The sequence below is a fragment of the Hemitrygon akajei genome, chromosome 7 (assembly GCF_048418815.1).
Source record: "Hemitrygon akajei chromosome 7, sHemAka1.3, whole genome shotgun sequence".
Taxonomy (NCBI): domain Eukaryota; kingdom Metazoa; phylum Chordata; class Chondrichthyes; order Myliobatiformes; family Dasyatidae; genus Hemitrygon; species Hemitrygon akajei.
Window position 1 is genome coordinate 60,476,127 of NC_133130.1, and position 21,154 is coordinate 60,497,280.

At 39.2% G+C, this 21,154-nt stretch overlaps 2 protein-coding genes across 3 annotated transcripts in view; one reads left to right on the forward strand and one right to left on the reverse strand.

The window, feature by feature from the left end:
• LOC140730489 (echinoderm microtubule-associated protein-like 6) overlaps nucleotides 1–21,154 on the forward strand; it is a 343,576-nt gene that overhangs the window by 167,950 nt on the left and 154,472 nt on the right. For both annotated transcript variants that reach the window (XM_073050994.1, XM_073050996.1), the window contains exon 15: nucleotides 11,340–11,445. In XM_073050994.1, coding sequence (XP_072907095.1) covers nucleotides 11,340–11,445 — 106 coding nt within the window. The remainder of the gene's footprint in view (nucleotides 1–11,339; nucleotides 11,446–21,154) is intronic.
• LOC140730495 (clathrin heavy chain linker domain-containing protein 1-like) overlaps nucleotides 1–21,154 on the reverse strand; it is a 408,057-nt gene that overhangs the window by 51,931 nt on the left and 334,972 nt on the right. The gene's annotated exons all lie outside the window — the stretch shown is intronic.

A 21,154-nucleotide genomic window follows, 5' to 3' on the forward strand; every position in this document is an offset into this window, starting at 1 on the left:
GATATACCTGTCTGACTGCTCCTGTGGCTCCTCCCACAGACCCTGCTGACTGCTCCTGTTGGCTCCTCCCACAGACCCCTGTATAAAGGTGACTGTGGGCTGCTGCTCTCTCTCTTTTCCCCAGGATGTAGTGTTGTTTATTCTTCCAGTCAATAAAAGCCGATATCTCGCTTCCTAAGTCTCAGCGTGAGTTATTGATGGTGCATCAATTTGCCTTCCTCACCACAGATTCAACTTGCAAATTAACCCTTAGGGAATCCTGCACAAGGACTCCCAAGTCTCTTTGCACCTCAGTTTTTCGTATTTTCTCTCCATTTAGAAAATAGTCAACCCTTTCATTTCTTCTCCCAGCGCGCATGACCATACCCTTCCTAACACTGTATTCCATCTGCCATTTCTTTGCCCATTCTGTTAATTTGTCTAAGTCCTTCTATAGCTTTTCTACTTCCTCAAAGCTACCTGCCCCCTCCACCTATCTTCATATTGTCTGCAAACCTTGCAACAAAGCCATCAATTCTATCATCCAAATCATTGACATATAACATAAAAAGAATCGGGCCCAACACAGACTTCTGTGGAACACCGCTAGTTACTGGCAGCCAACCAGAAAAGACTCCCTTTAGTCCCGCTCTTTGCCTCCTGCCAATCACCCACTGCTTTATCAATGCTAGACTCTTTCCTGTAATACCATGGACTCGTGGCTTGTTAAGCATCCTCGTGTGGCACCTTGTCAGAGGACTTCTGAAAATCCAAGTACACAACATCAACTGATTCTCTATCCTGCTTGTTATTTGTTCAAAGAATTCCAGCAGATTTGTCAGACAAGATTTTCCCTTGATGAAACTGTGCTGACTATGGCCTATTTTAACATGTGCCTCCAAATACCCTGAGATCTCATCCTTAATAATCGACTCCAACATCTTCCCAACCACTGAGGTCAGACTAACTGGCCTATAATTTTCTTTCTTCTGCCTCTCTCCCTTCTTAAGAGTGGAGTGACATTTGCAATTTTCCAGTTTTCTGGAGCCATTCCAGAATCTAGTGATTCTTGAAAGAGCATTACAAATGCCTCCACAATCCCTTCAGCCATCACTTTCAGAACCTTGGGGTATACATTATCTACCTTCAGACCTTCAGTTTCCCCAAGAACCCTCTCTCCAGTAATGGCAACTTCATTCACTTCATGACCCCTAACACCTAGAATTTCCACCATACTGCTAGTGTCTTCTACAGTGAAGACTGATGCAAAATACTTAATTCAGTTTGTCCATCATTTCCTTGTCCCCCAATACTAACCCTTCAGTGTTATTTTCCAACAGTCCAATATCCACTCTCGCCTCTTTTTTACACTTTATTTATCTGAAGAAACTTTGGTATCCTTTTACTAATGCCTCCTGATCTCTATCTCTAACTCTTTCAGAACCCAAGGGTGTAGCTCAGGTGTCTTGTGTATCCTTAGGTCTTTCAGCTTCTTAAGCACCTTCTCCCTTGTAATAGTAATTGCACTCACATCTCTTCCCTCACACCCTTCGACGTCTGGAATACTGCTAGTGTCTTCCACAGTGAAGACTGATGCAAAATACTCATTTAGTTCATCTGCCATCTCCTTGACCCCCGCTATTATTTCTCCTGCCTCATTCTCTAGTAGTCCCATATTCACTCTCAACTCTTTTTTATTTTTTTGCATACCTGAAACAGCTTTTACTATCCATTTTGATATTGTTCGTTAGCATGCTTTCATGTTTCATCTTTTCCTCTTTAATGATTCTTTAAGTTGCTCTTTATAGGTTTTTAAAAGCTTCCCTATCCTCCATCTTCCTGCTAATTTTTGCTTTGTTGTATGCCCTCTCTTTTGTTTTTACTTTAGCTTTGACTTCCCTTGTCAGCCACAGTTGTACTATTTTGCCATTTGAGTATTTCTTCGTTTTTGGAATACATCTGTCCTGCACCACCTTCATTTCCCCCAGAAACTCGTGCCAATGCTGCTTTACTATCATCCCTGCCAGCATCTCCTTCCAAATTACTTTGGCCAACTCCTCTCTCATACCACTGTAATTTCCTTTACTGCACTGCTTTCCTGTGACGTCAGACTTTATTTTCTCCTTATTAAATTTCAAGTTGAACTCAATCATATTGTGATTACTGTCTCCGAAGGGTTCTTTTACCTTAAGCTCCTTAATCACCTCCGATTCGTTACAGATCACCCAATCCAGTATAGCTGATCCCCTAGTAGGCTCAATGACAAATTGCTCTAAAAAGTCATCTCATTGGCATTCAACAAACACGTTCTCCTGAGATCCATTATCAACCCGATTTTCCCAATAGACCTGCATATTGAAACTTCCCATGACTATCATAACATTTCCATTTTGGCACCCATTTTCTATTTCCTGTTGTAATCTGTGGTCCACATCCCAACAACTGTTGTGACGCCTGTATATAATTGCCATCAGGATTCTTTTACCCTTGCAATTTCCTAACTCAGCCCACAAGGTTTCAATATCTTCTGATCTTATGTCCCATCTTTCTACAAATTTGATGCCATTCTTTACTAGCAGAGCCATGCCACCCCCTCTGCCTACCTTCCTATCCCTCCGATACAATGTGTAACCTTGGACATTTAGCTCCCAACTACAACCATCCTTCAGCCATGATTCAGTGATGGGCACAACATCACACCTGGCAATTTGTAATAGTGCAACAAGATCATCCATCGTATTCCTTATACACTGAGTCCCTTCACTCCAGTTCCCACCCCCTGCCAAATTAGTTTAAACCCTCCCCAACAGCTCTAACAAACCTGCCCCACAAGACTATTGGTCCCCCTCAGGTTCAGGTGCAATCAGTCATTTTTGTTCAGGTCATACCTCCTCCAGAAGAGATCCCAATAATCCAAGAACCTGAAGCCCTGCCCCCTACACCAGCTTCTCAGCCACGCATTAATCTGCCAAATCATTCTGCTTCTATCCTCACTGGTGCGTTGCACAGGCAGTAATCCAGAAACTACTACCCTGGAGGTCCTGCTTCTCAGCTTCCTGTCTGGCTCTCTAAGTTCTCTGTCCAGGACCTCTTTGCTTTTCCTTCCTCTATCATTGGTACTAAGACATCTGGCTCCCCTTCCAAAATGCTGTGGACATGATCTGAAACATTCCTTATCTTGAGTATAGTATATTATTCCTGTCTCCACGTTCCAGAAAGATTTGAAAGCATAATGTCAGGAATGAAAGGTTATAGTTATATGGATAAATGAGCATTGTTTTCTTTGAAGCAGAAGATGTTTAAAGATTTAAATGAGCTATATTAAATTATGAATTGGGAAACTAGTTTCCCTTAAAGTATGTGTCATAAACTAGTGGGCATGAGTCTCAAAGCATTAGCTGCCTTCCTGTTTAAGATGGCGCCCGCCGGTGAATATCAGTGACTTCTGGCTGTTGGCTAACAAAACGAGGAAAACAATTAAATACTTTGTTGATCACTCTTTTTCTGACGAACAATGATCACAAGCAATAGTCTATAACTTCCCTTTGGACTTGAAAGCAATTCAATGTGGCGGAACCGAGGTGAGGCAGCAGGCCCATCACCGAGAGCAAGGAATACCCGAGGTTTGATCAATTTAAGTGCCGTAAAAAATCAGAAAGGTTAGGTACAGGCCAAATTGAGGTGGCGGGTTCCAGGCCCCAGAGCATATTGAAGTGACTGAACCCCATGTTTGGCAGATGATTTAAGCAATGGGCCGAATTGAAAAGTTCAGGTACAGGTCGAATCGAGACGGCAGAGCCCAGCTCTCGGAATGTATATCAGACATTTGGATGACAATTTAAGCATCGGGACGAATTGGAAAGGTCAGGTACAGGCTGAATCGAGGTGGCAGGGTCCATGTCCCAGAGCGTAACAAGTAACTGTACCCGATGTTTGGTTGACAATTTAGGCACTGACCCAGATTGTAAAGGTCAGGGTGTCAGGACCTGAAGCGAGAGATGGGCCGGTTCAGCCTGCTGCTCTGCAACATTTACTCAGTTCTGTGCTGAACTGAGACTCTGTAGACAAACTCTTTGTGAAGTTCACTTCAGAATGCTATTTGCTGAGGTTTATTCTTTGCATAATTTTTTTTCTCTGCACATTGGTTGCTTGGCGGTCTTTAAACATTTTTTTTTGGGGGTTTCTTTGTTTCTTTAGGAGACAAATCTCAAGGTTGTATAATGTATACATACTTTGATAATGTACTTTGAACTTTTGAAAGGAGATGCGGAAAGAAAATATCTCCAAAAGGGTTGTATGCATCTGCAACTCACTGCTTATGAGATGGTAGAAAGAGGAAACGCTAGTCATATTTCAACAGTATTTGCATGTGTACATTGCATGTATGTGTTCTGTGATCTTGTGAACATTATGCTGGTGGGTGGGATTGCAGTGGTGGTTTTTTAATGAGTACAGTCAACCTGGAATAAATGCTCTCCTGGGTGTCACATTTGCTTTGAAGGTATGATTAAAATCAAACTTCTGATATCTACAACCATGTATACTTACAGTAACTTGCTGGCTTTTTGTCACCTTATACAGCCACAATCTGTACTGGTGTCAAATCTGTACTATGCTATTGTTTCAACACTTTCTCAATATTCCATGTTACATTAAGTTCATCAGGGGTCATGTGGATTGTTTCCCATATCTTGGGAGCCACATTTTAACAAACACCATAAAAAGCATTCTGTCTGGATGCATAACAGCTTGTTTGGGCAAAAGCTCTGCACCTGACTGCATGAAACTACAGAGAATTGTGTACACAGCTCAGCACATCATGGAAACTAAACCCCTCTCTATGGACTCTGTCGATACTTCTTGCTGCCTCAGTAAAGCAGCCTGCATAATCAAAGACTTCACCGACCCCGAACAGTCTCTCTTTTCCCCTCTCCTGTTGGACAGAGTATACACGAGCCTGAAACCACATACTTACCAGGTTCAAGGACGGCTTCTGTTATCAGATTCTGGAATGGACTTCGGTAATATAGATTCTTGATCTCTCAATCTACCTCATTATGATTTTGCACTTTTATTAATGAAACATTGACTGCAGAAGTCTGGGGAAGGCAACCCCCAGCCCTGGCAAACTTGTGAGATTGAGGCACACTTGATTCCACCCCAAACCTCAGTTTGTGTGGATGCTGTGTCATTTGCTACTCTGTTAATGCCATGAAATAACAGACAGTACACTGCATATGATTAAAGGAATTACTGTATATTTATGAATCTTAACTGAAGGGTTAGTAAAGAATAACAAAAAGAAAAGGGCCCATTCCAATTAAACAGTCCAATGTGCACAAGTTGGAGGTCATCTTGAACTTCTCTGTCACACGCTGGGCACCTGGTCAACGTGAAAGCACACACCACCTTCCGAACATTGATCTGAATTGAATTGAATTGACTTTATTTCTTAATCCTTCACATACATGAAGAATAAAAATCTTTACATTATGTCACCATCTAAATGCGCAATGTGCAATCATAGTAATTTATAATAAATAGAGCAGTCAATGTAATATAGAGTACACTCAGATCAGAGTGATTTAATCAGTCTGATGGCGTGGAAGAAGCTGTCTCAGAGCCTGTTGGTCCTGGCTTTTATGATGCAGTACCATTTCCTGGATGATAGCACCTGGAATAAATAGTGGTTGAGGTGACTTGGATCCCTTGATCCAAAATGATCCTTTGGGCCCTTTTTACACACCTGTCTTTGTAAATGTCCTGAATCATGGGAGGTTCACAACTACAGATGTGCTGGGCTATCCACACCACTCTCTGCAGAGTCCTGTAATTAAGGGAGGTACAGTTCCCATACTAAGGAGTGATGCAGCCAGTCAGGATGCTCTCAATTATGCCTCTGTAGAAAGTTCTTAGGATTTGGGGTCCCATACCAAACTTCCTCAACCGTCTGAGGTGAAAGAGTTGCTCTGTGTGCCTTTTTCACCGCACAGCTCGCAATCCATCTCAAACAAACGGGTCTCCTACCAGATCTTATGCAATGGCTGGTTCTCCCCAGTGTCTTCTCTCTTCATCTCCTCTCGAACAAAAAAAACCCAAGCCCAACCTTATTGCCCCTCACCAAGAAAACCTCCCACTAATTGGATGGCACCCATTCCACATCATCCCTTATCTTCAACAATAACCTAAACAGGTTGCTGAAAGCAGAGCTGCCAAATGAAATACCTTACTGCATAACAGTAAAGATGTGAACCAGGGCATTACACTAACTTTTACATTTTATTTTGCATTGTTATTGTTTTTCTTTATTCTATCTCAATGTACTAATGTAATAATTTGATCTGTATGAACAGTATGCAGTCAGGTTTTCCACTGTATCTTGGTACATATGACAATAATAAACTAATAGATAGATAGATAGATACTTTATTCATCCCCATGGGGAAATTCAACTTTTTTCCAATGTCCCATACACTTGTTGTAGCAAAACTAATTACATACAATACTTAACTCAGTAAAAAATATGATATGCATCTAAATCACTATCTCAAAAAGCATTAATAATAGCTTTTAAAAAGTTCTTAAGTCCTGGCGGTAGAATTGTAAAGCCTAATGGCATTGGGGAGTATTGACCTCTTCATCCTGTCTGAGGAGCATTGCATCGATAGTAACCTGTCGCTGAAACTGCTTCTCTGTCTCTGGATGGTGCTATGTAGAGGATGTTCAGAGTTTTCCATAATTGACCGTAGCCTACTCAGCGCCCTTCGCTCAGCTACCGATGTTAAACTCTCCAGTACTTTGCCCACGACAGAGCCCGCCTTCCTTACCAGCTTATTAAGACGTGAGGCGTCCCTCTTCTTAATGCTTCCTCCCCAACACGCCACCACAAAGAAGAGGGCGCTCTCCACAACTGACCTATAGAACATCTTCAGCATCTCACTACAGACATTGAATGACGCCAACCTTCTTAGGAAGTACAGTCGACTCTGTGCCTTCCTGCACAAGGCATCTGTGTTGGCAGTCCAGTCTAGCTTCTCATCTAACTGTACTCCCAGATACTTGTAGGTCTTAACCTGCTCCACACATTCTCCATTAATGATCACTGGCTCCATATGAGGCCTAGATCTCCTAAAGTCCACCACCATCTCCTTGGTCTTGGTGATATTGAGACGCAGGTAGTTTGAGTTGCACCATATCACAAAGTCCTGTATCAGTTTCCTATACTCCTCCTCCTGTCCATTCCTGACACACCCCACTATGGCCGTGTCATCAGCGAACTTCTGCACATGGCAGGACTCCGAGTTATATTGGAAGTCTGATGTGTACAGGGTGAACAGGACCGGAGAGAATACGGTTCCCTGCGGCGCCCCTGTGCTGCTGACCACCGTGTCAGACCTACAGTCTCCCAACCGCACATACTGAGGTCTATCTGTCAAGTAGTCCACTATCCAATCCACCATGTGAGAGTCTACTCCCATCTCCGTTAGTTTGTGCCTTAAGATCTTGGGCTGGATGGTGTTAAAGGCACTAGAGAAGTCAAGGAATGTAATCCTCACAGCACAACTGACCCCATCTAGGTGTACCTACAGCAGGCATTTCATAATACTGTCTCTGCAAAATTCTCAATGAATTTAGTGAACCAACATCAACATCCCCAATGTTATGACCATATTTCTAATCATTTGCCTCCAATAAACATGCCATGAAGTTTGTAAGCCCAAATCCACACTTCCAAGGTGGATATTCTGTTTTGAGCTCATTCATGGCAAAATTTTCCCAAAGCCTTCTTGAGAAAGGGAAACAAACCCACTGATTTGAGGGATGCCCTGGCCTACGACTGCTATAAATGGAGAATAATAACTTAAGATGGCTCTAAAGACTTTGCAAACAGATGCCCTGAGGAAATGATGGCCCTTCTGAAATCTTCTCTTCCCATAAAGGGCCACCTGGCAAAGTCTGTAGGTTTCACAATGACTTCATCAGCCATCTCAGAACCCACAAAGCTGGAGTTGAGGCAAGTTATCATTGCACCTGAGAAGCCATAAGAAAAACAAGGTACAAAAACACAAAGCATGTGGTTGCAACCATTGTCAGCAAATAAAGAATCCAAGATAATCTGGTTTTTAGCAGTTGCTGGCTGATTCGTGCTCATACAAGGAAATTGACAAGATCCAGTAATGGGAGAAGTAATGCTGATCTTCAGGGAGTGAATCGTGCTTTTTAGTGATACCATGGCACTGGTAATCTCTTGATTCCAGCCATTTAATCAGATGTCCGTATGGTGTGACCAAATGTACACTGCTGTCATCGATACCTCTCGACATGTTTGTACACTTGTCCGTCTTCTATTTTCCCTGATCACAATGCAGTTGTCCAGATAATGAAGTGATTAGGTTTCTAAAGAATTCTTTGTTATGCATATTTTCAGTAAGTGAAATCCACAATGAACCCTTAACTTTCAAAGGAGATGTCAATTTGCTATGAATGGTATAAAGTCAAGAACTATTCAATCTTTTTCTAATAACAATGCAATAAATCAAAAGCAATGGCATTTGTTTTGGTGAGTAGAAATGTGCATGCTAAAGTTTACAAGTTTATCATCAGTGGTCATTGCCAGAAGGAAGACTGCAAGTGCTCTACAGAATTTATTTTTCTTTTTTAAATACTTGTTTATTTCGCAGATTCCTTCTCATTAATCTGATCATAAAGACTTAAATGTAACTTGGTTTCAATCATCTGTATTTGAAATACAACTCAAGTTATGTTCCCTACCTTTTATTAAACAGTATGGAAACTTTTAAGTGACAAATTAAGTAAAGCCCTTTGTTGTCAAGTGAATGTGTGGTAGAAAGCTCACAAATGCCTCTGCTCCCTCAGGAGGCTAAATAAATTTGACATGTTCCCTTCAACCCTTACTAATTTCTTATCAATGCATTATAGAAAACAACCTATCTGGATGCATCATGGCTTGTTATGGCAACTATTCTGCCTATGACTGCAAGAAACTACAGAGAGTTATGAACACAGCTTAGCATATCACAGAAACCAGCCTCCTTTCAGGGACTCTGTCTATATTATTTGCAGACAGCATTATCAAATGTCTCTCAGAATGCTGGAGATCCTGATGAAGGATCTCAGCCTGAAATTTTGACTTTACTCTTTTCCATAGATGCTGCCTGGCCTGCTGTGTTGCTCCAGTATTTTGTGTGTATTGCTTTGATTTCCAGCATCAGCAGATCTTCTCGTTTGTAATCAAAGATCCCACTACCCTGGACATTCTGTATTCTCCCTCTCCCATCAAGCAGAAGAACCGAAATTCTCTGCCCAATGAAGCAGTGGAGGCTACCTCAGTAAATATATATAAGGCAGGTTGGATAGATTTTTGCATAGTAAGGGATTTAAGGGTTATGGGGCAAAGGCAGGTAGGTGGAGATGAGACCATGGCCAGATCAGCCATGATCTTACTGAATGGCAGAACAGGCTCAACGGGCCAGATGGCCAATTCCTGCTCCTATTTATAATGTTCTTATGTCCAAAAGCTTGAAAGCACATACCACCAGGCTGAAGAACAGCTCTTCCCCACTGTTATAAGACAATTGAATGATTCCCTAGTATAATAAAATGAACTCTTGACCTCTCAGTCTACCACCGTATGATCTTGCACCTTATTTACTGCCTGCATTGCACTCTCTTTCTAGCTGTTGCACTTTATTCTACATTCTATTATTAATTTACCTTGTACTACTTGATGTACTAAGTAACGTATGAACATCACGCAAGACAAGCTTTTCACTGTATTTGGGACGTGAAAGAAAAATAAACCAATTCCAATTCAAATAAATGAGAAAGACCTATTGTTATTTCTTTGCCTCTGGCGAATAGCAACCAACTCCCATGATCATAATCTATCCCAGAAGCAGTTCTCTACCCCTAAAGATCAAGTCTACATCCAGTTTACCATTAAGCAGTGCTTTGTGTTACTTAATAGGCACAAAGACTTTTGATGGTTGCTGTCTATCTATGAGTAGAACTAGAAACTAGTTAATTTCTGTTAGACATGGCAATATCAATATTGGTTTGCACTGAGGTACTGCTTTCTGATTGGCTCTACAGATGGCCTCAGGAGATGATAGAGAATGTCTCCATATTGCTTCTTGATATTTGTCTTACAGTCTTGACCATGCCACTAATTCTTCAATGCACACTTATTTTCAAGAACCTTCCCTGATGCACCATCCCATCTATCCTCATCTGTACTCCAGGATAGAATTAAGGTATATGGTCGTCCACCAGATATGCACATATGCTTCCTAATTGCTGGCCTACTTGCAGCCTTCAAATACCAGGGATGTTTCCCAAGGCATGCCTGTAATAAAACCTGTTCAATATTTACAATGTCTGTATCTGATTCTATTGGTTCAATAACATGTTGTACTCCTGTGAAAACTTGTTTCCATGCAGGGGTGCAAACTGGTGGGTAGTATTTCCTGTAATGATTAAAACGAAGAGAATGACTCTTTTAGAAGGATACCTGGCAAAAGCTTAAAGATAGGTAGACAGAATGTTCATTTCTCTGAGAAGGAGGCATCATAAATGTAGGGATCATGGCCTGGGTGTTTCAGTGCACTTGATGATCTTTGTCTGTAGTTATTTGATTTTATTTAACAGATGATTGTTGCATGCTACCTTATTCTGCAAGGTTATGTTAATTTCTAAGTGCTGTAACTGATTGCTGTAGGTCAACTGTTGCAGCTGGGTGTCCTATGTACAAAGTGTTATGTCTTGAGCAGGCTGAGCTCAGAAGCGTTGAGATTGAGGGGAATGCAATCAGCAGTCAGGAATGTTATAATTGTGTATTGTGCATTGAGTATTTTTGTTGTGTTTTTATTCTGCTAATGATTGTTCGTTTTTCAGTTCCATTTATGAGTTTTACAATATTAATCTTCACAAAGCAAATAAGGTCAAAGCATTCTTCCTTGTAGTGCTCGCAGTGCAGCATTTTCACGCTCAATTTGAGTGGTATTTTGTTGACCACTTCCTACAAAGTTAGTGCAGTTTTAATCCTGTTGTCTTCTTTGGGAAAAAAAGAATCAAATATCTGGCCAAAGAGACCTTGGAGAACTGCCTGTTTTTTAAAATATCTCAGCATGGTAGATTGAAGAGCAGTGTATAGATTAGGACCCAATCGTTGAAGATGATGGTTTGCACTAGAAATATTAATAGTGGAAATTTTGAATATTTTGATTTCAAAAATTGTTATTTTTTAACTTGAATATATTTGATGCAATTTGTATATTATAAAGTGTTGGTATTTAAATAACCAATGTGACATTAATGTTAAAATTACCAATTTTTGTTAGGTTGGACGGGATCCATCGATACATGTTTGGGATACTCAGACACTTAAATGTCTATCATTGCTTAAAGGACAGCACCAGAGAGGAGTATGTGCACTTGATTTTTCATGTAAGTTGCCAGTTAACTATTTGCTACAAATATTACTAATGCTTAAAAATAATTCTTATTATTAGACTTCAGAGGATCAAACTAAAATTGAAACACTTCATTCAGTAAAATGATTTGTTCCTCTCTACATGCCTCTTCAAGCAAAGTACAATTTCCTTTACAACAAATATGCTTGTAGCACTTTGGAACCCATTTTAACCAGAACTAATGGCATTTAGCTTGTGCTTGACTTTAGGTTCTTCTGGCTCAAGGGAAAGAAAACAGGAGCAGAAACTTGTTATTGTAATTAACAGGCAGGAATTAACGTATAGTTCCCATTAGTAAGCAGATCCCCTATCCCAACTGCTTCCTTTTAGTCCTTAAACCTGCAAACTAAGCCCCTTTGTATAAGAAAATCATTTACTATATAACAATGACTGCTCTTTAAAATAAGTTTAAAAATTAATTTGGCATTTTCTAAAGTTGTGAAAAGAGCAATATAAATTCAATTACTTTCTTTCATGCAAGTACCACCTTCTGTAATGCAGAAGAAGGTCACTTTGCCCATGAAGTCCGTAGCAGCCTTTTCAAAAAGTCCCATTCGTAAAAATATAATAAATATAATAGGCACTCATGCCTGATTCTCTATACAGTAAGATTAAGGCTGATGCCTTACTCTTTCTTCAAATCCCTGCAATGTTTTGTTCCTTCAAGGAGTCATTTTTAATGTCTATTGGTTCTGTATCCACAACCTATCAGACTTACTTTGGCTTCAGCATCAGAAAACAGTATCTATTCATTTTATACCTATTTTGGTTTTTAAAAATCTTTTTCAAATCTATACTTCCTCTGTAGTAAACAACCTTAATCTTATTTAGTCTAACCACATATCTGCATTCCCTCATTCCTGGAACAATTTTAATACGTCTCTTATATACCCTCTTCAAAGTATCTTATCCAAAATGCCCTACTTTGGATATAATGGTAGAGGAGGGTGGAGGAATGGATTTTAACCCCTAAAAATGGCTTTGGAAAGTGGGTTAAGTTTAAAAGAGCATTAGCAACTCTATTTAAAATTCCTGAGCTGCAATATCTTACAACCCTAACAAGTTTATCTAGCTGATAAAGAAACTCTCATATGAGCTAGGTTGCCAACTTAAATGTTCATAGGATATTAAAAATTGAATGCAGATTTTAAATTCAATTCCAGATTTATGACTTTACAGAGCTGTGAAATTTCTCAGTGGAACTATGGTTAAAAACAGAACTAAATTTGAGAAATGATATTCTTCTTTTTAAATCTTTTTATTAATTTTAAGAAAAACATAAGTGAAATATGAATACAAAACGTTTGAAAGTACATAATTAATAGTTTAAATAGACAATCAGATATATAATAATCAATATATAAGGCCTCCCAAACTCATAGTATTAATGTAAAAGAATCAAAAAAGAGAAAAAAAAACCCAAAAAAAGACTAAAAAAAAACTTTAAAAAAATAACTAACCAACATGGGCAATTGCATAATGTTAAATACATACAGTAGTGCCGATAACACCGAACCTCCATCCAAATAATTAAGGATAATAACAGTAAGGTTTAGGATCAGACCATTTAACTCATATGAAAACGTTGAATAAATGGTCTCCAAGTTTCCTCAAATTTAACTGAAGAATCAAAAACCACGCTTCTAATTTTTTCTAAACTCAAAAGAAATAGTTTGAGAAAACCACTGAAATACAGTTGGAGGGTTAATTTCTTTCCAATTCAGTAAAATAGATCTTCTAGCCATTAATGTAACAAATGCAATCATTCGTTGAGATGAAGCGGATAGACGATTATTATCTATCATTGGTAAACCGAAAATTGCAGTAAAAGGATGCGGTTGGAAATTGATATTTAAAACTCTTGAAATAATATTAAAAATATCTTTCCAATAATTTTGTAAACAAGGACAAGACCAGAACATATGAGTCAAGAGAAATGATATTCTAATCTGACAAGAATCACTTGTCACATCTATTGTTCACTGTGATTCTGTATGGGGTCTTAATCACAACAGGTGCAATGGTTGTTAGAATCTTTTCTAAAGTTTGCTTGTTTCAATCTTAATTTTATCAATGTTGTTCCATTTCAAAACTGTGGCTTCTGCATTTCATAAGGTGCAAAGTAGTAGACAACTGTACAAAAAATGGCTCAAAATTTGGTTAATAAATGGAAGGAAGGAAAAGCAATGGCCATATTCAGATTGGCAGACTAAAATTGTTGGAATGCTATGGAGCTACAGCCATTTATGATCTATATTTATGATTTAAATGAATAAAGTATATAGTATCAAATTTTGCTGATGATATAAGATGAAGGAAGTGTGTAAAGAGCTTGGGAGTCTGCAAGGGGATATTAAGAGATTGATTGTACACTGGGCCAGATGGAATAAAATAAGGATACATGGGAGATAATCTACTTTGGTAGGAAGAATTAAAATAAATTATTTAAATTATTAAGATTAAAGTTTTGGTGCTTGGAGATCTTGACTTTCTTGTGCAAGGAACACAAAGTCGGCATGTATGTACAGCAAGTAATTAGGAAGACTAATGTGACGTTCAAAGGAATGAAAATCTGATACAAGTACAGAAGACTCCAATGAGTCCACTTTTGGAGTACTACATACAGTTTTGGTCTCCTTCAGGATGGATTTACTTGACTTTGGGTCAATGACAGAGGTTTATTTAAACAGAGATTATCTTGTAAAGTAAGAGTGGGCATGTTAGACTTACTCTACAGCATAGGAGGTTGAGAACTGTTTGTATTGAAATGTGCAAAGACTTATTTACTGAAAGGATGTTACTTTTGGTAGTAAAGTATTGAATTGGGTATGATCTTAGACTAGGGGTGCGCCTTAAGACAATGAAGCAAAACTAAGATGATACATTTAAAATGAGGAATTTATTTTTGGATCTTTGAAATTTCTTCAGGATCAAAGACTGTGGGAACCAAATAATTGTGGCTTAGAGTCCAAGAGCCAATATTTCAGTGAATGGTGCAGCAGGCATAGGGGCTATTTGGCCTGATTTTTCTCTTTTGTATTTCTTCACCCATTTCTTCAGCATTAGTTCTCAGTCTTCTGTAAATGTTTATTCACCTTTCATTTGAAGTCTTGTATCTGTGAATTTATCAGAGAACCCCATGTTTCTGTTCCTGTAGTTGAGGGGTCCTCAGTCGATGTCCCCTGTTTTTTTATAAGCTGTGAGGGCATTTTGTGTAATTCTGACAGAAAGGAGTGCAATGATTGACTAGGGGAAGTGCTCTGTTTAAAATTGCCTGTGTCCTGTATTGCAATGATCCTCTCATAGATCTGCACAGAGTTGCTGAGGACTTCATTCCAACTCATTTGATTGCTGAACAGTCAAGGCTAAGATGGCACATAAAAAAATTGAAAGTGCCAGAAATACTCAGCAAGGAGTATTGAGGAGAGAGATTCAGCGTTAATTTCATCTCCTGAGTATGTCTAAAACTTGTATTTTTTTATTTTAAATTTCCAGCACCTGTAGTTTTTGTCTTTAGAGTAAATGATGTGTGCCTGCATGTATGGGATCAATTGCACTTTTAATGTTACATACAGTTGGCAGTACTTGCCATAAAAGAAGTTATTGTTTCTAAAATCTGTGACATTATTCAGGGTGAAGAATACACAGAGCAGTGGGACACTTGCTAATACTTCACAAATTATTGCTGCTGCACTGGAAGCATGCTGTTGAGCAGAAGCCTCCCAAGATGCAGCATCTGCCACCAGCTGAGCAGAGCTTTGTGTATTTCTAACTTAAGCAGATTTCCCTGTTCTTTTATTTGTATGTTATGTGCAAAACCACATGAAAAAATACAACTATCTTTCTTATTACATCTGTCAACATGAGCATCTGCCTTGTTGGATCTGAGGCATGTCTCGTGTGTCACTGTATCCTCGTGAGGAGATTTTATTATCCTCCTGTTAATTTATTATAGGCAAGATTTTTAAAAAAATATACATCCTCCTGTTAATTTATTATAGACAAGATTTAAAAAAAATATACAGGAGATTAATGGGAGATAGTAGAGATTTCAAATAAAGATAGTTGAAAATGTTTCATGATACACCTGATCAGGTTTACACTCACCACTAACACCCAACTCTTATGGTAGTGTTGTTGCAATGTAGCTGAATGAAATGGTTTCTAATGCCAGGTGATAAGTCTCTTATCTTCTTGTTTCTGAGGATTATGCATTGAATTATACACAGGACTCCCTTCTCAATATACGTTTGGTAGCTGATGACTGGAGTATGACTTCAAATTTTGTCTTTCTGGTGAATGAAGAGACCTATGAGTAACATTATTTCTTGTACAGGTAAAGAAGAAATGGATGAAGAATATTTGTTAATATTGATCATGAAAACAATACGAGCCATTAAGTAAAGGCAATATTTTTTGTGGCTGGATAGATGAGACTGTAAGGCACTGTTTATACTGAGAGACAGGATATTTGTAAAGTAAGTAGCTGTAAGGTGTAATGTCTTGGAGCTGAGTTACAAAGTTGGATTAATATTTATTTCAGGATACAGTGAATGCTCACTGTATCTCTTTCCTGATCAAATAAGATCAGTAAACACCTTACAATTTAGAAGAGTGAAACATGGGAACAGATCAGTACTGCACATGCCATGCAGCCCTTGATGTTTTGCTGATATTGATAGCAATTTATACCAAATATCCTCTTCCTCTGTATCATACTGTGGTGAACTACATATACCTGTCTGGACACGCCCCCTGATGACTGCTCCTGTGGCTCCTCCCACAGACCCCTGTATAAAGGTGATGGAGGTCTGAGCCCGGCCTCTCAGTCTCCAGGATGTAGTATGGTGGTCACTCACTGCTTGTTCCTTCTTCCAGTCAATAAAAGCCGATACCTCGCTTTTACGTCTCAGAGTGAGTTATTGATGGTGCATCACATACACATCCCTCTATTCCCTTTGTATTCATACTTAGTCTATATAAAAGCCTCTTAAACTCCATCAAATTGCCCAATTCCGCTACTACCCCAATACCTATGTTAAAACAAAGCTCTCCCTTTTGTTTGTCTGTAAACTCCTTCTTCCACCTGACCTTAAAATCCTGCCCTTTGGTGTTCGACATTTCTGTCTTGGGGAAAATGTTCTGACTATCTACATGATCTATTCTTATAATTTAAAAATCCTCTATTGGATCTCCAACATTTTAGGACAACCCAAATTGGTCTAATGTTTCCTTATAATTTGTACCCCTTAATCAAAGCAGCATCCTGGTAAACTTCCTCTACACTCTCTTCACAGTCTCTTCACCCAATCTATAATGGGGTGGCCAGAACTGCATGCAGTACCCCAAGTGTGGTCTGAGTAAAGTTTTATATTAGCTGTGACATAGCTTCCTTATTCTTATACTCAACAACCCTACCAATTAGGGCAAGCATGCCTTATGCCTTACTTACTCCCTTAACCACCTTGCGTTGCCACTTCTAGTGAACTATAGACTTAGACCCAAGGCTTCTCTGCATTTCAGTGCAATCAAGGGACGTATGATTAACCTTATAATTCCTCCTTTCATTTGACCTCACACTTTGCCCAGGTTAAACTCCATCTGCCATTCTCTGTCCATGTTCATAACCGATTTATATCTCACTGAACACTGCTCCACCAATCTTGGTATCATCTACAAATTTGCTACTCTGCCCATCTACATTTTCATCTAAATCATTTGCGTATATCACAACAACAGATGTCCCACCACCAATCTTTCCTAAACACCAATATCATAGATCTCCATTCAGAGTAACAGTCTTCCACCTTTGTCTATGGGTAAGGCAGTTACAAATCCAAACTTGCAATTCACCCTGGATTCCATGCATCTTTATCTTCTGAATAAACTTAACACGAAAAAGTCTTTATAGATAATGTCCACTGTTTACCTTCATCAAGGACCCTTGTCATTTCCTCAAAAAACTAATCAGGTTTGTAAGACATGATTTGTCCTGCACAAAGCCATGCTGACTGTCCTAGGCAGGTCACACCTTCCCAAATTCAATAAACACTTCCCTGCCACTGACATGAGTCTGACTGGCCTATAGATACACAGATTAATCCTATTTCTCTTCTTGAACAAAGGGATAACATTTGCTATTCTCCAGTCCTCCAGAAACATGCCTATTGCCATTAAGGGTAGAAAGATTTTTGTCAAAGATCCTCACTTGCTTCTGTCAGTATTTTGGGATAAATACATCAGGCCCCGTATATTTATCCAAGCTAATGACTTTCAAAAGACTAAACATAACCTCTTTATTCTCAGAATATCCCAGCATATTAGCATATCCCACCTTGTCTTCACTATCCTCCAAATCCTTCTTATTTATTACTCATTTAGCACCTCAGCTACTTGCTCTGATTCCAAACACAAATCCCCTCTGTCCTTGAGTGGACTAACTCTCTCCTTAATTATCCTCTTTTTCTCAATGTAAGTATAAAATTATAAAATATACCAATATGGACCCTGACCTCTGGCTGATTACCATCCCTTCTCTGAATGTGTTGTACCCATTTCTAGACACCGCTAAGGAAACAACGCACCATTCTGGAGTCTCGACTGTAGCCACAAAAATGACCGTCAGTGCCCCTTACTACCAAGTCCCCTAACAATAGCACCCACCTTACTTTTCTGTGTCTGAGCTGACATGGTGACACTAACCCAGCTACTGCTGCTGGCCTTTAAAAGGTCATAGTCCCTACAGTTTTCAAATGGGTATACCTATTAGTAAGGGGAACCCTGCACTAAATGCCTACTCCTCTTAGTTCTCATGGTCATCACCCTTACATCTGTAGCCTGCAACTGAGGTGTGACTATCTCACTAAAACACTCATTTTTGATGTCCTCAGCATCTCAGTTGATCCAGTTTCTTGATCTGGTCTGTCAAGAAATGTGCCTGGGTGCATTTCCCACATATGTAGTCATCAGGGAGACCACAAATTCCCCCTACTTCTCACACCTTGCTTACTTCTCCCTACGTGCACATAGGACAAGGCAGGCTTCTTTCTTCTTTTAGTAGGGTCTATCAATTTGTTAACCAGCCTTCTAGTGCTCAGAACAATAAATCTGGGGAGCCTTATTTGTCTGTTATTCATTTTGCTCCTTTGTAATACAAGCAACACTACCAGAATCCATGAATGATAAAGTTTGTAATATGCTTTTAAATATTCACACTGATACTCATATCAAATATGCTAATATGTGGGAAGCGCAGTGGTGCAGCTAGAGGAAAGTGCTGATAGAGGTATATAAAGCACAGCACCAGAGTCACTGGTTCAATCCTAACCTCAGGTCACGTTAATGTGGAGTTTGCACACTTTCCCTGTGACTGCATCAGTTTCCTCCAGCATCTCAAAGTCATGTTCAAGTTCAAATTTATGTCATTCAACCACATTCATATGTACCACCAAACAAAACAATGTTCCTTTGGAACAAGTTGCACAGCACAGTACATTTAATTCATACAACACATGAAATAATATTACCACAAATAAATTAACAAATAACATGATGCAATAACACGTTAAAAATAAAGAGTATTATGCTACTGGTGCTTCAAATGAGATGAGACCTGGGTGGTGGCAGGGAATTCAGTAGTCTCACAGCCAAGGGGAAGAAACTGTTTTCCATCCTAACAGCCCTTGTTGTAGCTACAGTTCCCCTTGCCTGATAGTAGGGGATCAAAAGGATTCTTGGATAGATGGGAAGGATTATTGACAATGCTAAGGCCCCTGTGTATGTAGCGCTTCTGACAAGTACTTTGGATGAGTGGAAGAAAGAACCTGATGATTCTCTCAGCAGTCCTCGCACTCCTTTGTAGGGTGAGTAGGGTAATTTGCCACAGTAAATTTCCCCTAGTCTGTAGATGAGTGGCGGAATCTTGGAGGAAGTTGATAAGAATGTGGGGAGAATTAAAAACTGAGATTATTGCAGGATTATGCACATCGATTGTTGATCATTGGTGTGGGTTGATGAGCTTGTTTCCATACTGTATTGTTCTGTGATTCCATGACTATGTTAAATCTGCAACTGTTTGCTATTTTCAGCACAGTACTTCAGGTGTGTCTGAACTTATGTTTTGTTTACTACTGCCTGTAAAACTCAGACTCCTGAAATGCATTTGTGATAAAATAAAAATGTTTAGGTTAATCTGTTCTTACAATTCCTACAAAATTTTACAATTTAGCTCTTTTATATACTTTTAGTCACCATGAGGTCTGGTTGTCATTAGCCAGTATGTAATATCCATCTTTAATAGGACTTAAAAAGGTGGAGATGAGGCAAATTATTGGAAAAGATTCTTAGAAATAGTATTTATGACCACTTAGAGAAGCATAGTCTGAATAGGGATAGTCAGCATGGTTTTGAAGGGATAGATCATACCTCAGGAGCACATTGATGATGTGGTGTATATGGTTTTTAGAATGGCATTTGATGAAGTTCCCATTGTAGACTCATTCAGAAAGTCAGGAGGCATGGGATCCAGGGAAAATTGGTTATCTGACTTCAGAAAAGAGGGTGGTTGCAGATGGAGCATATTCTGCATGGAGGCGGATGTCCACTGGTGTTCTGTGGATTCTCTTCTGGTACTCCTTTTTGTGATTTTTATCAATGACTTGGATGAGGATATGGATTAGTAAATTTGCAGATGACATGAAGGTTGGTGGAGTTGTGGATAGTGAAGAAGGTTGTTGTAGGTTAAAATGGGATATTGACAGAAATATAGAGCTGCATTGAGAAGTGGCAGATGGTGTTCAACCCAGAGAAGTGTGAAGTTATTTACTTTGGAACATCAAATTTGAAAGCAGGATTCTTAGCATTGAGGAGAAACAGAGGAATCTTGGGGTCTACGTCTATAGATTTCTTAAAATTGCCATGCAAATTGATAGGGTTGGTAAGAAGGTGCATGGTTTGTTGACCTTCGTTAGTCAAGTGAATGAATTCAAGAGCCGGGAGGTGATGTTGTAGCTCTATAAAACCCTGGTTAGCCAACACTTGGGAATATTATTTTCTGTTCTGGTCATCTTATTTTAGGAAGGATGTGGAACCTTCAGCAAGGGTGCCGAGGAGATCTACCAGGATGCTGCCTGGATTAGAGAGCATGTCTTATGAAGATAGGTTGAGTGAGCTAGGGTTTTTCTCTTTGGAATGAAGGAGGGTGGGGGTTGACTTGATAAAGGTCTATAAGATGATAAGGGCAGAGATCAAGTGGCTAGCCAGAGACATTCTACCAGGGCTGAAATAGCTAATACAAGGGAGCAAAATTTTAAGGTGATTGCTGGAAAGTAAGAGGAAAGATTTTTACACTGAGAGCGCCAGGTGCATGGAACGCACTGCCAGGGATAGTGGTAGAGGCAAATATATTAAGGCAGTTAAGAAACGCTTAGATAGGCACATGGGTGAAAAAAAAAGGACTATCCAGGAGGAGACAATTAAATTAATCCTAGAGGAAGTTAAAAGGTCAGCACAGTATTGTAGGTTGAAGGGGCTGTAGTATTTAATGTTCTGTGTTGTGTTCTTGAATGGATGCAGTTTTTGTGATGAAGGTATGACTTCATTATTGTTACGTAAGGAATTTTATGATGTTGATTCAGTACTGAATGAACAGAGTTATATTTCTTATTCAAAATAGTGAATAGCTT